General features: G+C 35.9%; 1 protein-coding gene across 4 annotated transcripts in view; it reads right to left on the bottom strand.

Moving 5' to 3' along the window:
- Window positions 1-243: 243 nt before the first annotated feature.
- Window positions 244-19196, bottom strand: part of LOC114652128 (spectrin beta chain, non-erythrocytic 1) — a 316386-nt gene continuing 297433 nt past the window's right edge. For 3 of the 4 annotated variants that reach the window (XM_051935324.1, XM_051935326.1, XM_051935334.1), the window contains 5 exons: window positions 18283-18333; window positions 16813-17015; window positions 16519-16695; window positions 14668-14710; window positions 244-2130 (listed from right to left, as the gene is read on the bottom strand). In XM_051935324.1, the coding sequence (XP_051791284.1) occupies window positions 1897-2130; window positions 14668-14710; window positions 16519-16695; window positions 16813-17015; window positions 18283-18333 (708 nt within the window). In that variant the 3' untranslated portion in view covers window positions 244-1896. The remainder of the gene's footprint in view (window positions 2131-14667; window positions 14711-16518; window positions 16696-16812; window positions 17016-18282; window positions 18334-19196) is intronic. The other variant, XM_028802342.2, reaches the window with a different exon arrangement.

The raw sequence follows: 19196 nt of genomic DNA, 5'->3' as shown, positions 1-19196 counted from the left end.
TGTTGAGATCTGATGTGTTTTCAAAGTGTTCCTTTAATTTTTTGAGCAGTTTATTAATAACCAATTAGAACAGAAGGCTAGTCCAAAATTCATCCACTCTGCATAACACCCCCATCTGTAGGAAGAAGGAAGGTGCTGAGAATGAAACAAGAAAAAAAGGTTTTTTTGGTTTATTTGCAAAAATGTCAATGTAATGCTAGTTTATTAAGAGACCTCAAGCAAATAGCCAACATGAGGCGGATATTCTTGATATTTAGCACTTTATTTATAAAAAGAATTCAAGTTGGAGACTATACCAGGCATGACAAAGCATCTGGAAATCAGCAGAGGAACAAAACTATTTCCATTCACTGATAAAGGACAATGAAGTAAGTATTTGCCTCATTCTTTTTCCAACACCACAAACCATCCCACACTTATCAAACCCAAAGTCACAATATTGTAGACTCCATTGTAAACTGAATCCTGATAACCACAACTCCAGTATTTAACATGGGCTTGCTTTGCCAGCATGCAATGATCATACTTGACATGGCAGGTCCAGTTTCACATAAAAAGCACAGCACAATGGTTAGCAGTTTCACAATATGGCATTTTAATTATCTATTGGATGTTGACTTTTAATGTGCAGGTTAATCCCATTGTGGAAGACTTTACACAAACATCAATGTGTCAAGTCTTTACCCTGGACATGAATAAGCAGGGTCCGGGCTGCTCAGTTGATGTGTTGTGTGTGTGTGTGTGTGGAGCCGCATATGATGTAGTCAGTTATGAGACTTCCCTGATGCTTAGCTCCAAGGAGGAATAGAACAGCTAGTGAAATACCATTGTGGCTTGCCTGCCCACTGTGCCTTTTGTGCATTTTTACTCTTACTCTGGCTTAAAAAAAAAAAAAAAAATTACCATTAATGAATTTATAAAAAGAAAAACATTCTTTCAACAAATTTTTGTAGGGCATACTTTTATCCTGCATATCTGAAATATTTATAGGCAATGTTCTCCATTGCATGTCAAGGTTAGTTACCTTCCATAAATGCAGGAGATATTTTTTTAATATTTCATATATATATATATTTTGTATATGCTATATCTCCACATAGAGATATACATTTAAACACACACACACTATATATATTATATTATATTATATAGTGTGTGTGGATAACACTACCTTACCACTGCCAGCTGCATCCTACAAAAATTAACCCCTTCACGCCTTATATTAACTTTTCATACTAGTGTTCCACAACAAATGTATTCCCAATAAGGATAAAAGGCTAAAGAAGAAAAAAAAATGCATGAAAGAAAAAAATCTTAAATAAAACCTGTGAGTGTTACCTTCTCTTTTACCCAAGAATAGAAATGCAAACTAAACATGCACAGCTGCAACACTGCAGTTCTTAACTGTTGTTAATACTCATAAAATATCCTCCTCTTCCATATTTTTATATTATATATATATTTTAATATATATAAAGCATTTCTTAAAACATCATGTTTTCAAACTGCATTTCTTGGTTCCAATTGTTATTGTAGTGAGTGATGCCTGGATGCCAGTGTAAATACTTCATAAAAATTACACAACGGCTTTGCATCACTTTTTTTTTCCTCATTTTTTTTTTTTTTTGCCTTAAGCATATAGAATTGAATGTGATCAGTTTATCTCCACATCTTCTTTACCATCCTCTTCTTTTTTCATAATATACTTAAATATTTGTTTAAAATATTTTCAAAAAATAAAAAAATAAAAGCAATAACAAAAATGAAAAACACAATGTCCTTCAGAGTCACATTAACGTAAATGTTCTCAAAAATTAAATTCAGCCCAAATATCCACAGGGAATTAAAGAGAAAAAACAAAAGAAGTTATATAATAATTGCTTGCTATTTAGGCGCTCATTTCTTTTTGCTGAAGAAGCTGAACCTTTTTTCTCTGTCTCTTTCTTTGCCTTCTTTATTCCTCATTACAACGCCTCCGCCTTCTGCACTGCTTGGCGATATAGGAGGCATAGTCATGGCACGGCTCAAGCCCTTGGGGGCTCCAGGAGATCTCTCGCCACAACTCTCCCGTGCACTCCCTGCAGCTGAAATGGCTGTTGAAACAGACTGAATCCAAGCATTCATCTCCACCTACAAGAAACACAAGTGATTACAGACATTTTAAGTGAATAAGGCTCAAAGTGTATTTAGGTTTTAGAAACTACCTAAGAGAACAATGTTTTGAACCAATATTAAACATTATTAAATTAAATTAAATACATTTGGATTGAATGCCCATAAAGGTAGATATCAATGTTCATTAAGTTATTTTCCATTTTACAAACCCTTATTCCACTGCAGGAATTCATAGGTACTGTTAACTCAAATTTTGTAATTTTTGTTACTTTGTTAATGCACTGAGACAGTTTATACAGTTAATAAACAGGGCAAACTAAAGTGCAGAAGATCAGTATTAAATGGTAGAAGTTTTTACCTTGGTTTTAGAACATTTCATAAGTGTATCTGGCAAAGTTTTATTAAATATACATTCACACACACACAAATATTGTTCTAGTATGTCTCCAGATCAGACTTCCTATCTAGGCCTATTTGGTGTGTTTCTGCTTTTTCAAGTCAAAGTTTATCCCCCTACTATAAATGCAATCCCTACTTTGAGGTTGTCTCTTCTGGAAAACTGCCTTAAAAGTTGGGCAGAAAGTTTGAGAAGTCCATTCAAGCTTTCAGGAACATGTTTATAGGTAAGTAAACTTATCATCCTTGAAAGTCTAGGCTTAGCCTCTCATCAACAATCCAACATATCACTATATACATTGAGGTGTTTGTTGATCTCTTATTGGAAGCTATGGAAAGCAGGATGCTGACATTTCCAACCTGTACATGGGTATATGGTACTGAAAATCCATAATCATTCACACTCAGGCGCCGCCGCGAGTGGCAGCCTTTCCAGTACAGTAATCCCTCGCTACTTCACGGTTCACTTTTCGCGGATTTTTCGCTGCTTCGCGGGTTTCTGCAGACAACGGGTCTGTTTACTTGCTTCCTCAGTTGGTTTGCCCAGTTGATTTCATACAAGAGATGCTATTGGCGGATGGCTGAGAAGCTACCCAATCAGAGCACGCAGTTAAGTTCCTGTGTGCTGCTGATTGGCTCAGCAACGGAGTGTTGCATTAACCAGGAAGTCTCATCTCACTCATTCATCATTAACGTGCTAATGCTTCAGGGGCCGTGTCCAAGCACCAACAGAAGATGCAAATGATTGCAGAAAAGGTAAAAGTTTTGGATATGTTGAAGGAAGGGAACAGCTACACCGCTGCAGGACATTGATTCTCTTTATTTAAAAAGGAGGAAAAGCATATAAGATCTACGGCCGCAGTGTCCTTTAACCAGGGTGCAAAACGAGTTGCAAGTGGACGTGATAAGGCAGTAGTCTGGATGGAATCTGCTTTAGGAATCTTTGCAACAAGGTTGACGACGTCATGACCGCCTACAAGCTGCTACGTGTACTTCGCTATACAGTAAGTGTAAACTTATCTACCGATTTCATATTGCTTAGCAGTTGTCCCTGTTTTTAATAGAGTAAATGGTGGGTTGTAAACAATACAGGGAGGGTTTAAAAACGTCCAAATACACGTTAAATAATTAAATAAAGTGTCCCTACTTTGCGGAAATTCAGTTATCGCGGTCGGCCTTGGAACCTATCTCCGCGATAAGTGAGGGATTACTGTAGATTGTGAATTTACCTGTGGGATTAATAAAGTAATAAAGTATATATCCATCTATCTATCTAATGTATCTTTTAAAAATACTAAGGGGCTTTGCCCCCTGCTCGCTTCGCTTGCCAAACCGGCCTGTGCTACGCACCAGCCAGCCACTTCGCGTCTCTGCCGCTCGCATTGTAAAGAGGGGGGCTGAACGCACCCCAAGGAGATGCGGTCGCTCCTCTGACACCCCCTCTTAAACAGTGCTACAATGGGAAAGTTTTTTTTTTTTTTTTTTACACCTCCTCTTTGCTTGATTAGCTGCTGGTTTGCTGCTGCTAAGCCACAAGATCTACATCTCGTGCGGCGCATTTCTGTCATATCACCTATGTCCATATATTCGATCTCTTTTTCCTTTTCATCAATATCACATTGAATTTTGATTCTGTGTTTGGAATTACATCATGACAAGGCAACGTATAACTGCCTGTGAGTGAATATCGTTTCTTTCTCTCTACAAAATATGTGTCTGACAATAGCATTCACACAACTGAGAAATGATTGAACCGTGTGCGTGGTTATGTGGGCAGGACTTTTCCAGATCTCTTTGCATAAGCTCTTGTCTTGTGGAGCTTCCGGCCCCGGACGTGGTTACATCTCTTGGGATGTTTTTTTTTTTTTTTATAATATATACAGAGACTATTAAGTAAGAATTGATACAACTGATTTCCACAAGATGATGTCTAAAAACCATACTCAGTTATTTTACTGCTTACGGTACACATCTGTAAGTCACAACAGATAAGTTGCACTGCATAAGAGGTACTTTTTATATCAATCTGATGTTGGTAATGTATATTTTGTATAATCATGCAGGCAACCAGTTTATGGAATGTGGCAATAATGACATAACCTACTACTACCACCAGCCAAGACTTAAAAATATGGCCTTATTAAATGTTAGACCGTTACCCAACAAGATGTTTTACATCGATATTATTAGCGATAACAAAATTGACTCTTTCAGTGAAGTGAAATGTGGCTCACTTCTGATGATGTGGCAATTTTAACAGAATCTGCACCTCCAAATTATAACTTTTCTTATTTGGTACACCAAGGTTAAAAAAAAAAAAAAAAAAAAAAAAAAAAAAAAAAAAGGTGGAAGCTTAACATGTATTTACTTGAGCCGGGTAGAGCGTAAAGATGTCGGCTTTGGTATGTTCACGTCATTTGAGTATCATGCCATTGTTATTCAAGGAGTTTCTCAGTCTCTAGTATTGTCCGTGTATAGACCTCCTAAATATAATGCGTCCTTCATTGAAGAATTCTCAAACTTTGTGTGAAATATATTAACCAACCATGACAGGTTCCTGATTGTTGGCGACTTTAAATTTTCATATCGACAACCAGTGTGACCCGAAAGCAAATGGAATTTATGAACATCCTGCACTCTTTTGATGTTTGCCAGGCTACACACTGGGGGGTTACATGCTAGATTTAGTGTTTACTAAAGGATTAAAAGTTGACGTGTGGCAGATCGTGAATATTGGCTTATCAGACCATTTTTTCATATTTAATGTAGAAATAATGACAGCTACAACTAATGAGAAGCATATTGTTAAAAAATGCTATTTTGATACATATGCAACTTCAAAGTTTGCTAACATTCTAAACAACCAGTCAATTTGTAGTGCTTACCATAATAGCAATAATAATATAAATAGTAAGGTGGAAAATTTTAATGCTAAAGTGAGAGCTGCTGCTGATAGTTGCTCTTGTAAAGATAGTTAAAAGACCACCCAGCACTATCATACCATGGAAAACCCAAAGAGTGTCTGATTTAAAGAAAACATGCTGGAGAGACAAACACAAATGGAGAAAAACTAAATTTGATAGTTCACTATGAAATAATTAAGGCTAAAATAACGGAATACAACAACAAAGTCTGTCTGTAGAGGCAGTTCCACTTCTCTAAAATTATAAATAATAATGCTGGTAATCCAAGAGTTTTATTCTCTACTTGCTTGCTAAACCCAGGTCACTCAATGGAATGACTCCAAAAAACTACCAGTAAAACTTGTGATGCTTTTGCTATAGTTTTTAAACACAAAATTAATGATATTAGAAATAATATAGTATACCCCCCAATAGCTGATCCAATAAAATCCCATTATTCCATTTTAAGTGAATTAAATTGTTTCACCAGGATAGATTTACCTGATCTATGCAGAATAATCTCCCAACTGAAACTTTCCACCTGCGTCCTTGACCCAATAAAAACAAGCTTTATCAAAGTACCACCTGATAAGCACACTATCAGGTAGCACAACATACAAAAATAAGAAAAATAACCTCGACCTCTGTTTTTGACAAGTTTAGACATATTTCTAACCTGCCTTTAAGTAAAATTCTACAAAAGGCAGTCATTACTCTGCTAAATGATCACTTGAATAAACATGTTATTTTTTGCAAGTTTCAATCAGAGTTTAGAACAAATCACAGTACAGAAATTGCACTGGTTAAAGCAGTAAATGATTTGCAGATTAATGCAGACAGAGGTCATTTATCTGTTCTCATCCTTTTAGATCCGAGTGCAGCAACTGATACCACTGATCACAATATTCTTATAAATTGCCTTAGTCAGTGGGTGGGCCTCTCCGGTAAGGTCTTCAGTTGGTTTGAGTCTTACTTAACAGGTAGGAAATTCTTTGTTAGTTGTGGTACTTATACTTCGAAGACACATGATATTCTATATGGTGTTCCACAAGGATCTATCCTGGGTCCACTGCCCTTCTCGATGTACATGCTTCCATTAGGTCTGATTATCTCAAGGCATAACACGAGCTACCACAGCTACAGTATGCTGATGACACACAACTATGCTTATTAATGATGACTTTCTTGGTTCACTAACCCAATGTTGCACTTGTGTTTCTGAATGGATGAGTAGTAATTTTCACAAACCAAATAATGAGAAAACAGAAATCTTACTGATTGGCAAAAATGTATATAGTTGAGGGTATTAGAAATAAACTTGATCCATTAGGCTTACAAGTCAAGACAGAGGTAAAGAATTTAGGGGTAATTATTGACTGACCTGTATGTTAAATTACATAGATTACCAAAACAGCACTTTTTCACTTAAGGAATATAGCAAAAGTTAGATCTCTTACAACTTTGCAAGATGCTGAAAAATTAGTTCAACTTTGTTTTTAGTTGACAAGCTAGATTACTGTAACACACTCCTTTCAGGACTACCCAAGAAAGACATCAATCGGTTGCAACTAGTGCAGAATGCAGCTGCCAGAGTCTTAATTAGGAAAAGAAAGTCTAAGCACATCTCTCCAGTTTTGATATCATTACACTGGTTACTTGTGCCATTCAGAATTGACTTAAAAATACTGCTAATGGTTTACAAACCCTTAAATAATCTTGCCTCATTCTATATTTTGGAATGCCCGTCACCTTACACTTCAAATTGGAACCTTATATATTCGAATAAGTGTGTTTATAATTCTAAGAGCTAAACTTCAAAGAAGTGGTGAGGCAGCCTTCTGCCATTATACACCTAAAATCTGGAATAGTTAACTGATATAAATTTGCCAGGCTAATACGGTGGAAAATTTTAAAAAAATTAATAAAAATACATTATTTTAAACATGGCTTTCTCATAGCTACATTTCAGTGTATCTCTGTTAAGCTATATGTGTACTGGCGATCTGCGCCTCCACCACCACCACCTGATCAAGGCAAGGCACCATGTGGTCCCTGCATTGATGGATTGAAGGCAGTACCCCAGATATTCAAATTACCATCATCAAAATTCTTTCATGTGAAGCGTGAAAACCATGAGGACTGAATTAGATCATCTATGTTAGGTAGAATGCCCAGTGGGGGCTGAGTAGTCTGTTGGCTTTGGAACCCCTGCAGATTTTGTTTTTTTCTCAAGCCCATCTGGAGTTTTTTTTTTTTTGTTTGTTTTTTCTGTCCTACTGGCCATCTGAACTTACTTTATTCTTTGTTACTTAGTATTGGATAATCTTATTTTTGTTCCATATAAAGCTTTCCTTCTTCATTTGTAAAGCACTTTGAGCTACACCATTTGTATGAAAATGTCCTATATAAATAAATGTTGTTGTTACTTCACCACAACCCCTTAAGCATCAGCACAACACTCAATGGTGGGGAATAAAAATCTGGCATCATTCCTTATGCTACAAAATTGTAATTTTAACCATCATACTTCAAATCTTACTATAATGAGATGATGCACAGTATGGAACTCATAAATGTTAAATAAGAAAGCCATATTACAGTTTTATACATTACACAGGAAAATGATCACATGAAGGGGCAGACTACTATATTGTAATCATTTTGTTTCTTGTTGGCATTTATACTTAATTTTCCCACTCACGTCAGTGTTAAACTATGATATCACTCTGTAACCCATATTTAAGAGTTGCTTAATTCACACCCTATTTGTTCAACAATCTAATGTGGCATACTGTATCAAAACTGAAAAGGCACTGACTTGAGACATTTAAAATTTATAATTCAGTTATCTATTATAAAAAAAAAAAAAAATCTTGGCAGGGAGACGAGACGTGATCTTCTCAGAAGACAATTTGATGTCCCACGAGAGACACTTTAACACTAGAATTACCAGAGCATGCACGGGGGCCACTGAGAAATGAAGAGTGTTCATGGCTCAGCTTGCAGAGGGACTTCGTCGTCGCATCTTACTAGAAAAGGCGATGGAAAAAGAAAAGGAGGATTCAACATCGACAAGCTTCTGTTCCAGATAGCTGCTTTCCCCAGGAAAGTAAACTGAGTGTCACCGCACCCCGCCCCTCCTGATCTGACTCTAAGTAACAGCGCCAGCATAAATTCACACCCGATCTGATGCTGTTCATTTTCAAATAATATTGCATTAGTGCGATGATGTTTTCACATATATTGTCTCTTTCTTTCAGGTGTGTAATAGAAACCACAGCATAGAGAGAAGTGTGTACATTGTAACAGGTACACACATTGTAAATGTAGGAAGGACGATCCTTGCGTGTGTGTGAACTGTTAACATTTGAATCTGATGATTGCATAAGTTACTGCTCTGTACTATTCTTTCCTCTGCATGTCCTGGAGTACAAAAGAAATGGCAAACAGCAACATGTGGGGACTGGCAAGATCAGGGGAGATCGGGGGGGAAAAAAAAAAAAAACACACACAGTCACTGATTACAAACCGCAAGATGTTATGCGAATGAATATGAATAATATGAATAATGTTGCATCCGTACCACAAAGTTTTCCGAAATGTACTATACAGGTCATAAAACGAATAATTCCAAATATCATATATACCTATGTCTCTGTTTTGTTTTTTTTTTGACATCACAGACTATAAGGTGCATACTAATTCAGTGTGAGCAGGAACACTCAATAAAACTGAATAAAAAAAAAAATCAAGTGACGGTGAGATACGAAGAAGGCAGATTCGCCAGCGTTTGTGTGCCAGCTTTAATCCCTCCAGATGAGAGAATGTCCAGTTCCATTGTCTCAAAACACCACTCACATCTCCAGTTATTCCCAGTTTCAAATAAACACTAACAGCGTCTGATCCCTGGGGGGGGGGGGCGGTAGTATGTATCGTGATTATGATTTAGAGAGAATAAAAGTGAAAAAAAAGGTAACTTTTACAAGTCCTATAAATGCACACCGTGTGTTACAGACGCAAACCAAGTGTATGTGTGTACTGTATAATATTAACAATACGAGCAGCTCACTACTAAAAACGGCAAATATAGGAGTGAGTTGGGATCGAACCGGGGACTCTTGATTACAAGTCAGCAAATCTTACCGCTACGCCACGGAAGCTGTTTTCTTTTCCTTGAACCTTTTGTGAAAGTGTTTACTTGATCTCTGGACTTCAGGCTTCATACATTAAATAGTTTATGCCTACATTTTGTCATTTACTACTAAAATATGAAAAACATTGCTGTTTTAAAAATGTGTTTACACAGAATACTATAGAAACGGAACACATAAAATGCGTGTGTTCCAAATAACAATCTATTATTTCCACTCTAAAACTCCACTTCACTCCCAAGATAATCAATCAAGGCATGAGCTGGGAGAACTCCGCGGGGGGGATGGAATAGCCGGCTGCTTGCAGCTTGTCTTTATCGTCACATTTAGAGGACAAAAGACGCTGGCGTAGAGGTGCGAATGGATTTAAGGTAGGCCGGATCTATGAGTTTTTTCGTAGGCTCTGGTAATTCTAGTGTTAATGTCACGTGAGACAAGGCAGTGAGACAGAAGGACAGCTGCTGTACAAGCTTTTAAATGATTGATGCGCAGCGTGACAAGCAGAACATGCACCTCAGCAGAAGCAACACAAGGCCAGTAGCTGATCCGTTTGCTTCTCCTTAGCGCGCATTCATCTCCACCCCCCCCCCCCTTCACAATGTGAGCGGGAGAGACGCAAAGTTGTAGGAGAGTAGCACGTCTCGGGGGGTGGGATGTTGAGTGAAGTGATCGAGACCTAATAATCTCAGAGAGACACTTTGACGACATGTAAGACTAGACATTACAACCTTAGGAAGCAAAACCCGTGAGAAGGTGACTTTTGCACGTCATGCCCTTGACACACACATGCGCATGGGAGGCAGCTAAAAGGCTTGAGTAAGGGCAGTTCCAAGTCATACCGGGATGTGGCAGAGTGCACCGACTGTTTTTCTCCCTTTCCTGCAGACCATTTACGGGAGATTCCATCTGGCCCTCTTGACGTCACTTCCGGGACCGAGCCTATGGAAGAATACCTTGCTGGCTCTGGCTCCTGTGATGTCACGTCCAGGCTCGAACCTATGGCTGAAGACCTTCATAAGCCCGACCCCTTTGATCTCACTTCCTGTCTTTCCCTTTAAAAGCCTCCACCTTTTCCCTATTCCCTCAGTTCTGCTTTGGACTCGGTTTTGTGCACATCAGTGCTGTGTAACATTCACAACTTTGCAGCCAGGATACCAATTATACGGGTGGCTGCCCCAAACCTTGCTAAGGCTCTTTGTGGCTTTTGTGACACCCTACTTACAAACAATTTAAAACAAGTTCAAGGACATCTAACCTAGCAGTTGTTGGAATGCGTTTGCCAGACACACTTCATGTGCTCCCAGCTCTTAAAACAACGACAAGCAGAACACGGCGCTCGCCAACAGCAACTGCAGCAAGCCAGAAGATGATCTGAGCGCATCTCCTTAGCGTGCATTTAAAGCCCCCGCCGTTCACAACGCTAGCGGCAGACACGCTAAGTGGCAAAGGGACAGCTACTGTACAGGCTTTTAAATAATTGACAAAAAGTGCAACAAGCAGAACACACAGCTCGCCAGTAGGGTTGCAACGATTAGTTGACGTAATCGACTACGTCGACTACAAAAAATCGATGATGTGGATTTTTTTATTGTCGATGCGTCATAAACAGCACCTTCAATACAGGCTCCAGTCACAAAGAACCACATTGGTTTTTGTAACTGCAGTGCACATGAACATCTGGGGGCAGTATCGTTTGTTACTGTTTGTCAAGACTGCACACAGTATACCAACGCAAGCATCCTGGAGCTGTGATGCCGCCGTCGTCTCTCGAGAGGTAAGTTTTAGCGAGTAAAGTTAGTGTCGTATGTTAACGTTGATGTTTGTACTAAAATGTGTACATCAAGGTTTCGACAATGATTGTTAACCCTTAACGACACATACTTGGGGTTTAATGCACCCCTGGATGCCAAATACTTTTTAGCTGCACTTTTTAAGTAAACGTCACAATTCACAAAGAAAATGTGAAATTTTAATGGAACGCGTATTTTTTTTTTTTATGCAAAGAGCATCACAATAACTGCAACACGGATCATTTTACACACTGCAAATAAACAGTAAAAACTATAAATAAAAAAGAAACAAAAAAAAAAAAAACTACTGCAACAATCTATTATATGTTCAAGGTACAACTAACACCATTGAAAATTCAGTAAATCACCGAGCCAACTGCGCTTGAACTGTCTGCATGCGAACACACAGAGGTAAACGCTGATGATTGCAGGCTCATCTAGTGCAGCGGCTGAATCCCAGAAACAGTGGTGCTGCAGTTCTGCCGGGGCCGGCAGTGGTCATGAGCTGGCTGCTCAACGAATATACGGCTCTGACTGATCAGCTTCGGTGTGCTGGCAAATTGCTCTGTGAAGCAAATATAGCCGGTTGCAGGGTTCAATTAATGTATGTCACCGAATATACTCCGCTTCGGCATGCTTCCAAATTGCACTGGAAACCGACTCTAGCTGGTTGCGGCGTTCAACAAATGTACTTTTCCGAATATACTCGGCTCCGGCGTGCTGGCAGTAATTAGTTTGTTACGTATTTTAGTCAGTTATTTTTTTTTTTATTTTGGCATAATATAGTACATGATGTGATAAACTACAACACTTTTCCTTCAGAGTGTGATTAAAACATCTTTGTCTGTCTGAAAAATCATTCTTGTGTATTCCTGCTACCTCTACTCCTTCTAAGCGTCTCTTCTCAACAGCTGGGAACATTGTCTCAAAGAAGAGAGCCAGCCTCACACCAGAGCATGTTGAAATGCTCACGTTCCTCCACTGCAACCAGGAATATATGAACTGAATCTTTTATAAACTGTACATTATTGTATAATTTTATTTGAATTGAAACTTTATTTAAACTTTTGGACTTTAAGGCACACCAGTGGCCATTTTTGGTTAAGTTACAGTAAATGCACTTTTTTTATTTAAAGACTATGTGCACTTTCGTTTGTATTGTTTAATGTATTTCTTTTTTATTGTGATGGTCACACTAACATAAAACATCTGATTATTTTCAAATTCATATGTTTCACTGGTTGTTATTTTAATTTGATTATTATTAATTTTAATCGTGTTAATGCAGAGACATCAGGGTGACTTTCACAGGTGGACTGACATGAGCAGATGAGGTAAGACATGCACTGGAGCCCAGAACAGGATGTGCAACCACAGGTCGCAGGCATCAAAATAGTCAGGCATGAAATAATTGTGACTAATCGAAAAAAAAAATTGAACGATTAGTTGACTACCAAAATAATCATCAGTTGCAGCCCTACTCGCCAGCAGCAGGAGCAAGACAGCAGCTGAACCGACTGCATCTCTTTAGCATGCGTTCAGCAGATTACTAATCAGTAACAACACCTGATAACACTGATCTCATTTAATTTTTGCTTCTCTTATTCTACATTCAGAAAAGCACAGCAGAATTTTTACATTTAGAACACATTTAGAAATATTTCTAATTTTGCTATAGATTTAAATGCATAACTCTCTTTTGTTGATTTCATTATATTTTGCCATTTATCTGTGCAGCTTTCCCCCTGCGTTGTATTTTATTAATGACAAATAAAAACGAGCAAAGCAGACACCCAGGTAAACAACATTGAATAATCAAAGGCTACAACTACTTTAGCGTAAGACCCACTAATTAGTAAATAGATCAATTAAACAATTAGAACACCTGGAAAAGTAGAATGAAAATCAAGATGAAAATGTTGTCAAAAAGAAAAAATACATTATTCCCATATAACTGCTTAGTACATTTTAATATATATATATATATATATATATATATATTTTATTAAAAACTTAGTTTACTAATTTCTATATTGTTCTCAATGTGGGAAATAACAGTTCACTTAATTAACCCAGGGGTCCAATTAAAAACCTGCAACCACAGTGGGTCCCCAGGACCGAGTTTGGGAAGCACTGCTATAGACAATGTGTATAATGTTTCCAATCTCTTGCATACAAAAATAAAATCTTTAATCAGTCACAAAAGAATGCATTTAGCCAATCCCCACTAATAAAAATTCAAATATTCATGCCACTGTTTGCTAAGTAAAAAAAATCTATAACTACATTCACTAAACAAATATCACACTTATATCTAGACAATATTAAAATAACTGGTTTTATTTTGCATGGAGCTAAACATCCCCAAAATGTTACAAATGTTTATAATTAACAGACTTAAAATAGCCTACAGGATTAAATATCACTGAATTTGTTGAAATAACAACACAGTGAATTATATAATCAATACACAAACTAAAGCAGAATGTTTTGTTGATCAATGAAATTAAATGAAAGATTAGAGATAGAAAAAAGATGCAACCTGAAGTTCTAAAGCAATAAAACACAGTTCTTTACACATAGTTTTTCAGTATTCAGACTGTATTAAATACCTTAAGATAAAGTGTAAGAGCCAATCTTAGAAAGTTAAAGCTTTGAGTTAAACTCATATTAGTGTTTGCTTCATTTGAATGGAATATACATTACTTTCATAGACATAGACAATGGTATAGATTTAAAAGACCCATTTTCAACTTAGAAATGGGATAGGCATTCAGTTTTCTGGCTGTTTTGAAATGGTTCAGAAACGTTTGGAAATGATTTAATGAATAAGCAAACTTAAAGAAATGTAACAAGATCTAAGCTTTGAACAGAACCTTTCTTAACAAGTACTTTTCTTTTTTTTTTTGCTATTTCAATTTTCTCTTTTTTGTGTGAACTGTTTTACTTTGAATTTTAACTAAAACTTTTAAAAATGAAGATATTTTTTCTGTGGAACCATTTCTGTGCATCAGGGTTTTACTGAATCCCAATTTTTATGCTAGAGCTGCTGAACTTTGGTAATTTAGCGAAAATGCAGCTGCATAAAGTAGAACAACGTGTTACAGTAGTCAACAGTCTGATACTGTTTAGTTTTCAATCATTTCATATATAATGGGCACAACTTGAAATAGCTTCACCTAGTGCTGATCACTGCAATTAATTATTGGTAAACAATTTTTGATTACAGATGTAAAAAGTATGTTACACTCATGTAAACAAACAAGCGAGTGAGAAAACCAGAGAGATTTTAGGTATTGTAGGAAAACTTACATCATCTTTTGCCTGAAACAGATATTCTTTTCCATCATTCAACCTGCAAGTAGATAAACATTTTCAGACTAAAACAATAAAAGATTTAATACCCCATAACAGTTTAAGAATTCAAAATTCAGGATAGAGAAATGTGCTTCATTAAAAACCAGATTTGTTAACCCAATAACAGGCACAACTGTATAAGCACAATATGCGTGCTAACTTTTGACTAACTTTTTTTAGTCAAAGAAAGTTAATTTGTTTTGAAAAAGTTTGGAATATACAGTAAACCAAAATATGAATAATTAGTACATCTGAAAAAAAATTGTAAACTTCAAAGACAATGAATACAGGCATCAGCTGTACATCTTCAACCATGCATCAGTGGCAGACACAAAGAAAATTAAGCTGCTTTTGTCTTGAAAACACCCCCACACATAGTTTCAATAATTCATATAAGACCACGTTTCATAAGCAAAAAATATCTATCTGCAAATATGCATTTCTCTCTGTAAGCAAAACAAGAAGTTACACATCATTCAAAATTACTTTTGCTGAACAAAATTGTTTCTTACTGCTTGGTGCCACTTTGTGTATTACTATACCATAGCATATACCATCATTTTACATACAAGAGGACTATAATAGCAGTGGACACAAGCAGGTACAGTATGCCCAAAAGTGAATACACAGTACTGCAGAAGATGAATGGATGCATAAGTATTCTTTAGGAAGCCAACAGCTTTAATTTAGATTTAAACTTGCATATATAAAACACAATGTGTCATTTACACATTCATGTAATTATGTAAAATATGAACAGGTATATGCATAGGCACATAACTGTGTAAAGGTAAATAAATATTCAGAGGGTCCTGGTACATAAACTTGCAAAGGCTTCCCTCATCAACAACTGAGTTTATAATTTCATAGTTTTTATAATTTCAGTCAAACGCTTTTTTTTTCTGTTAAAATGCCCTAGGAAAAAGGTTCAGTGTGACAGATGAATCCCTCATCAGAAGAACTGAACAGAAAAATGGGTGTTACAAGTTAGAAATCAGGGACAATTTTAAAAGAGCTTTTATTGTTAACAATCCAATACACTGTACAAACGGCGCAAAATATGAAACTTGGTAATGCCATTTACCTTAGTCATTCTCTTATCTTACTTCAATAATAACCTTTACTCAACAAAAATCCTTTGTTTTCAAAATTCCAAATACTCTTTATGTAACTCTTGGCAATTGCTCTTACGGCTTTGCAGTTCCTCTTCTCTGGAGCTCTCACCCAATGATCCCATTTAAATTATGCTTAAAAATCCACCACTCATGCCTTGCACTTTCATCTGCTATAGTAAAACTGTATTCTGATCTTATCCTATTGTACTGATGTTATGTTATCTTACAGTGTCAACATATTCACAAATTTCTATAGATATTCTACGTAAAGTTTGTGTCTTTGTAATTTATATACTGACTACCCTTGTATTTTATGTAAATTGTACTCATTTGCTTTGAAAGAGACTTGTCATAGGTGTACTTTTTATTTGTGAAAGGCATAATACAAAGGCAGATTCAACTAACTACAGAAATCCATTTTATATACCCACAGTAAAATATGGCATAATTTACATATAATATATAAATATAATACATATTTAATTGTGGGAAGAATAAGAGCTAGACCACGTTCCTAAACAGTTTCTATAGTGCATTGCCAGCTTGATTACTTCCTACATAGAAGACTGTAAATAAATCTTAAGCACAATTATCCTGTAGACTTGTCTGCATTATTAAAAAAAATAAATCTATTTGCTGATGGTCATTACACGAACATTTTCAGAATTTATGAGGCATATTCTTTACTTACCGTAACTTAAAAACATGTTTCCTCTTCTTATAGTCATGAGCTACCTCACATGTAGCTTCAGTTAAGCTGATTGGCAATTCATTATGGTACATGGATCCACTGGTAACACTTTTGGCATCTTTATAAAACACAAGACTTCCTCCTTTCTGAAGGACACAGTACACATTCTGCCAAGATCTACAATACAAAATGTGTATTTTATGACGTACAACAGAAATAAAAATGTTTATGCGTATTAAAATATAATGATTTCAGATAAATGTAAAAGCACAATTAAAAAGGTTCCTGGCTCACCTGCTTGCAGCTTTCTTTGTGAATGATTCCATTTCTTGTTTGCGACATAAAATTCCTTCTATGATTTCACCATCAGCAGTCTCTGTAGAGGTTTTAGCTGGCATTGTTGCAGAGCTTGATGGTTCTATTTTTGAATCCACGCGAGAAGATTCTGCCAAGCCACTATCTCTGCCTGAACCATTGACAGACTCAGTTTCTGAGCCCTAAAATAATATTAAGAAGAGGCTTCACATTAATTTTGGAACAGTGCTTTGTTTAACTATGTCCAGGATAAAATATTAGCAAAACAAACTTTTTTCAATGTTTTCCACATTTACATAATTCTGCAGATATGCTAGAATTTTACACATATTAAATAAAATTTGAATTGATGAACTAATACTTCATAACAAAAACAAGGAAAAAAGACACACTAAACATATTACAGGAAACACAAAACATGTTAAAACTGATTGGGTGATCATAGGACAAATAGTTTTTTTCCCCAATATTTCAAACAAATACATAAACTTAAAATTCTACTACAGGGTGAATACAATCAAGAACGTGATTAAAACGTGATTATAAGACTAAATGCATATTTTTTCATAGGCTGGTAGTCTCATTTGCTTTGACAATGATTGCTAGGTGTATTTTTTTTCTAAAGAAAATAAAATATTAAAAATGAACAAATGCAATTTTCAACAAGTCATACAAGTTGAAAATAGAACTCTCTTTAAAACAAAGGGTCAGCAGTGCTAATCCTATTTTTCATAATTAAATGGAAAGACCTATGATCTAAACCTTTTAAATAAGGCAATTTTTAGATAATCCCCAATCAACTTTCATAAATGAAAATTAACAGATTTGTAAAATACTACCACTTTTCATGATACATGTTTTAGTTAATGTCATTGTAATTTAAGAAAAGCAAACACTACTACTATTTGTTTCTGCAAAATGGGTCTTTTTTTGCTATGAGACATATACAAACTCTTTGTTTTGTGTTTTCCTTTTAAACTGTGATGCACATTTATTTAGAAAAGTTTTAAAAAGAAATGTCATAATGGTCGATGTATCTATAGTGTACAGAACTAATGAGTCGGTGCATACTGAATTTGATCAAGCAAAGAGAATACATTTATTTATCTCTCTATACAAATCTCTATCTTTATACATATCTATATATCTATCTATCTATCTCTATCTATATCTCTCTCTCTATATATAAAGGAAGACTAAAGACTACTATTTAAGATCTTTATAGCTAACTAAGGCAGAGAAACTACTCATGCTACTAAACTACAGGATGGATGTTATCTTTTAGTGAACTGGAATTCTTTAGAAACGAGAAACATCACAAACGAGAAACATCACAATTATACTGTGGATAAAATCTGCAATCTTTGGTGCTCGCTGCTACAGTACGTGTACAAGGAATTCTATATTAATGAAGCATCAATTATAATTTTCTATATATGCAGTACTCACAGGTTCCTGGGACAGTGTACTATCCCCAGTTTTCTTGGTCACTGACACTGGCTGTGAACAGAAATCAAGCGGATATGTTTGTTAACATAACTACCTTCTGTCATGTTCTTCAGCTTGCTCACTGTCCTAACAAATGGAGACATGACAGAATCTTGTTTCAGGTATGCCATTGTTTTTATAATGAATTAAAAACTAGGACACTGCTCTTTTGGGATGGTTTAGAAAAGTTACTGCATAAAAACTAAATTGTTGAAATTAACATACATAATAGTTACCTATTTAAGATGTATTACTAACACCAAAAATTTATAAACATTACGCACGCACGCACGCACGCACCCACGCACGCACACACACACGTATACAAGGATGACCATAAGAGAGGCAAACTTAATCAGAAGTGTATTATGCGTTCACTTTAAACCCTTCACTAATTAGGCTTTTTATATATATTTTATAGTATATGTATTCATAGCATGTTTTAAAAAGGGCTTTTAATACAGCAAAACAAGTTTTATTTAGTACACAAATATGCTTTACATTTCTGAAGTATTTTTGATAACAGGGTGATTCTTTTATGTCAGTTGAGATGCTGACAATCTAAATAACACTGTTGTAAATTCAGGGGTCTTGCAAAGCTACAGCATTTCTATGCTCAATTAAATTTAGCATATATGGCAGCCATTCAGAGGCTAAATTTGGTGCTATTTTTATATCACCTTTCCAAGTTCAGAAACAAAAAAGCAACAAGCCTGATTAATATTTCAAATAGAAGACAGAACTAGATGCTAATCATAGGCTTGGCTGGAAGAAAATACTAGCTATTGAACCAAATGACTTTCTTTAATCAATATTTATACATTCACTGGAAAAGTACGTCTGTTACTACAGGTTGAAAACGGCAGTTAAATTAT

Source organism: Erpetoichthys calabaricus, chromosome 1 (genome assembly GCF_900747795.2).
Source record: "Erpetoichthys calabaricus chromosome 1, fErpCal1.3, whole genome shotgun sequence".
NCBI classification, from domain to species: domain Eukaryota; kingdom Metazoa; phylum Chordata; class Cladistia; order Polypteriformes; family Polypteridae; genus Erpetoichthys; species Erpetoichthys calabaricus.
The sequence above is the reverse complement of the archived record's forward strand: the minus strand, read 5'-3'. Positions and strand labels throughout refer to the sequence as shown.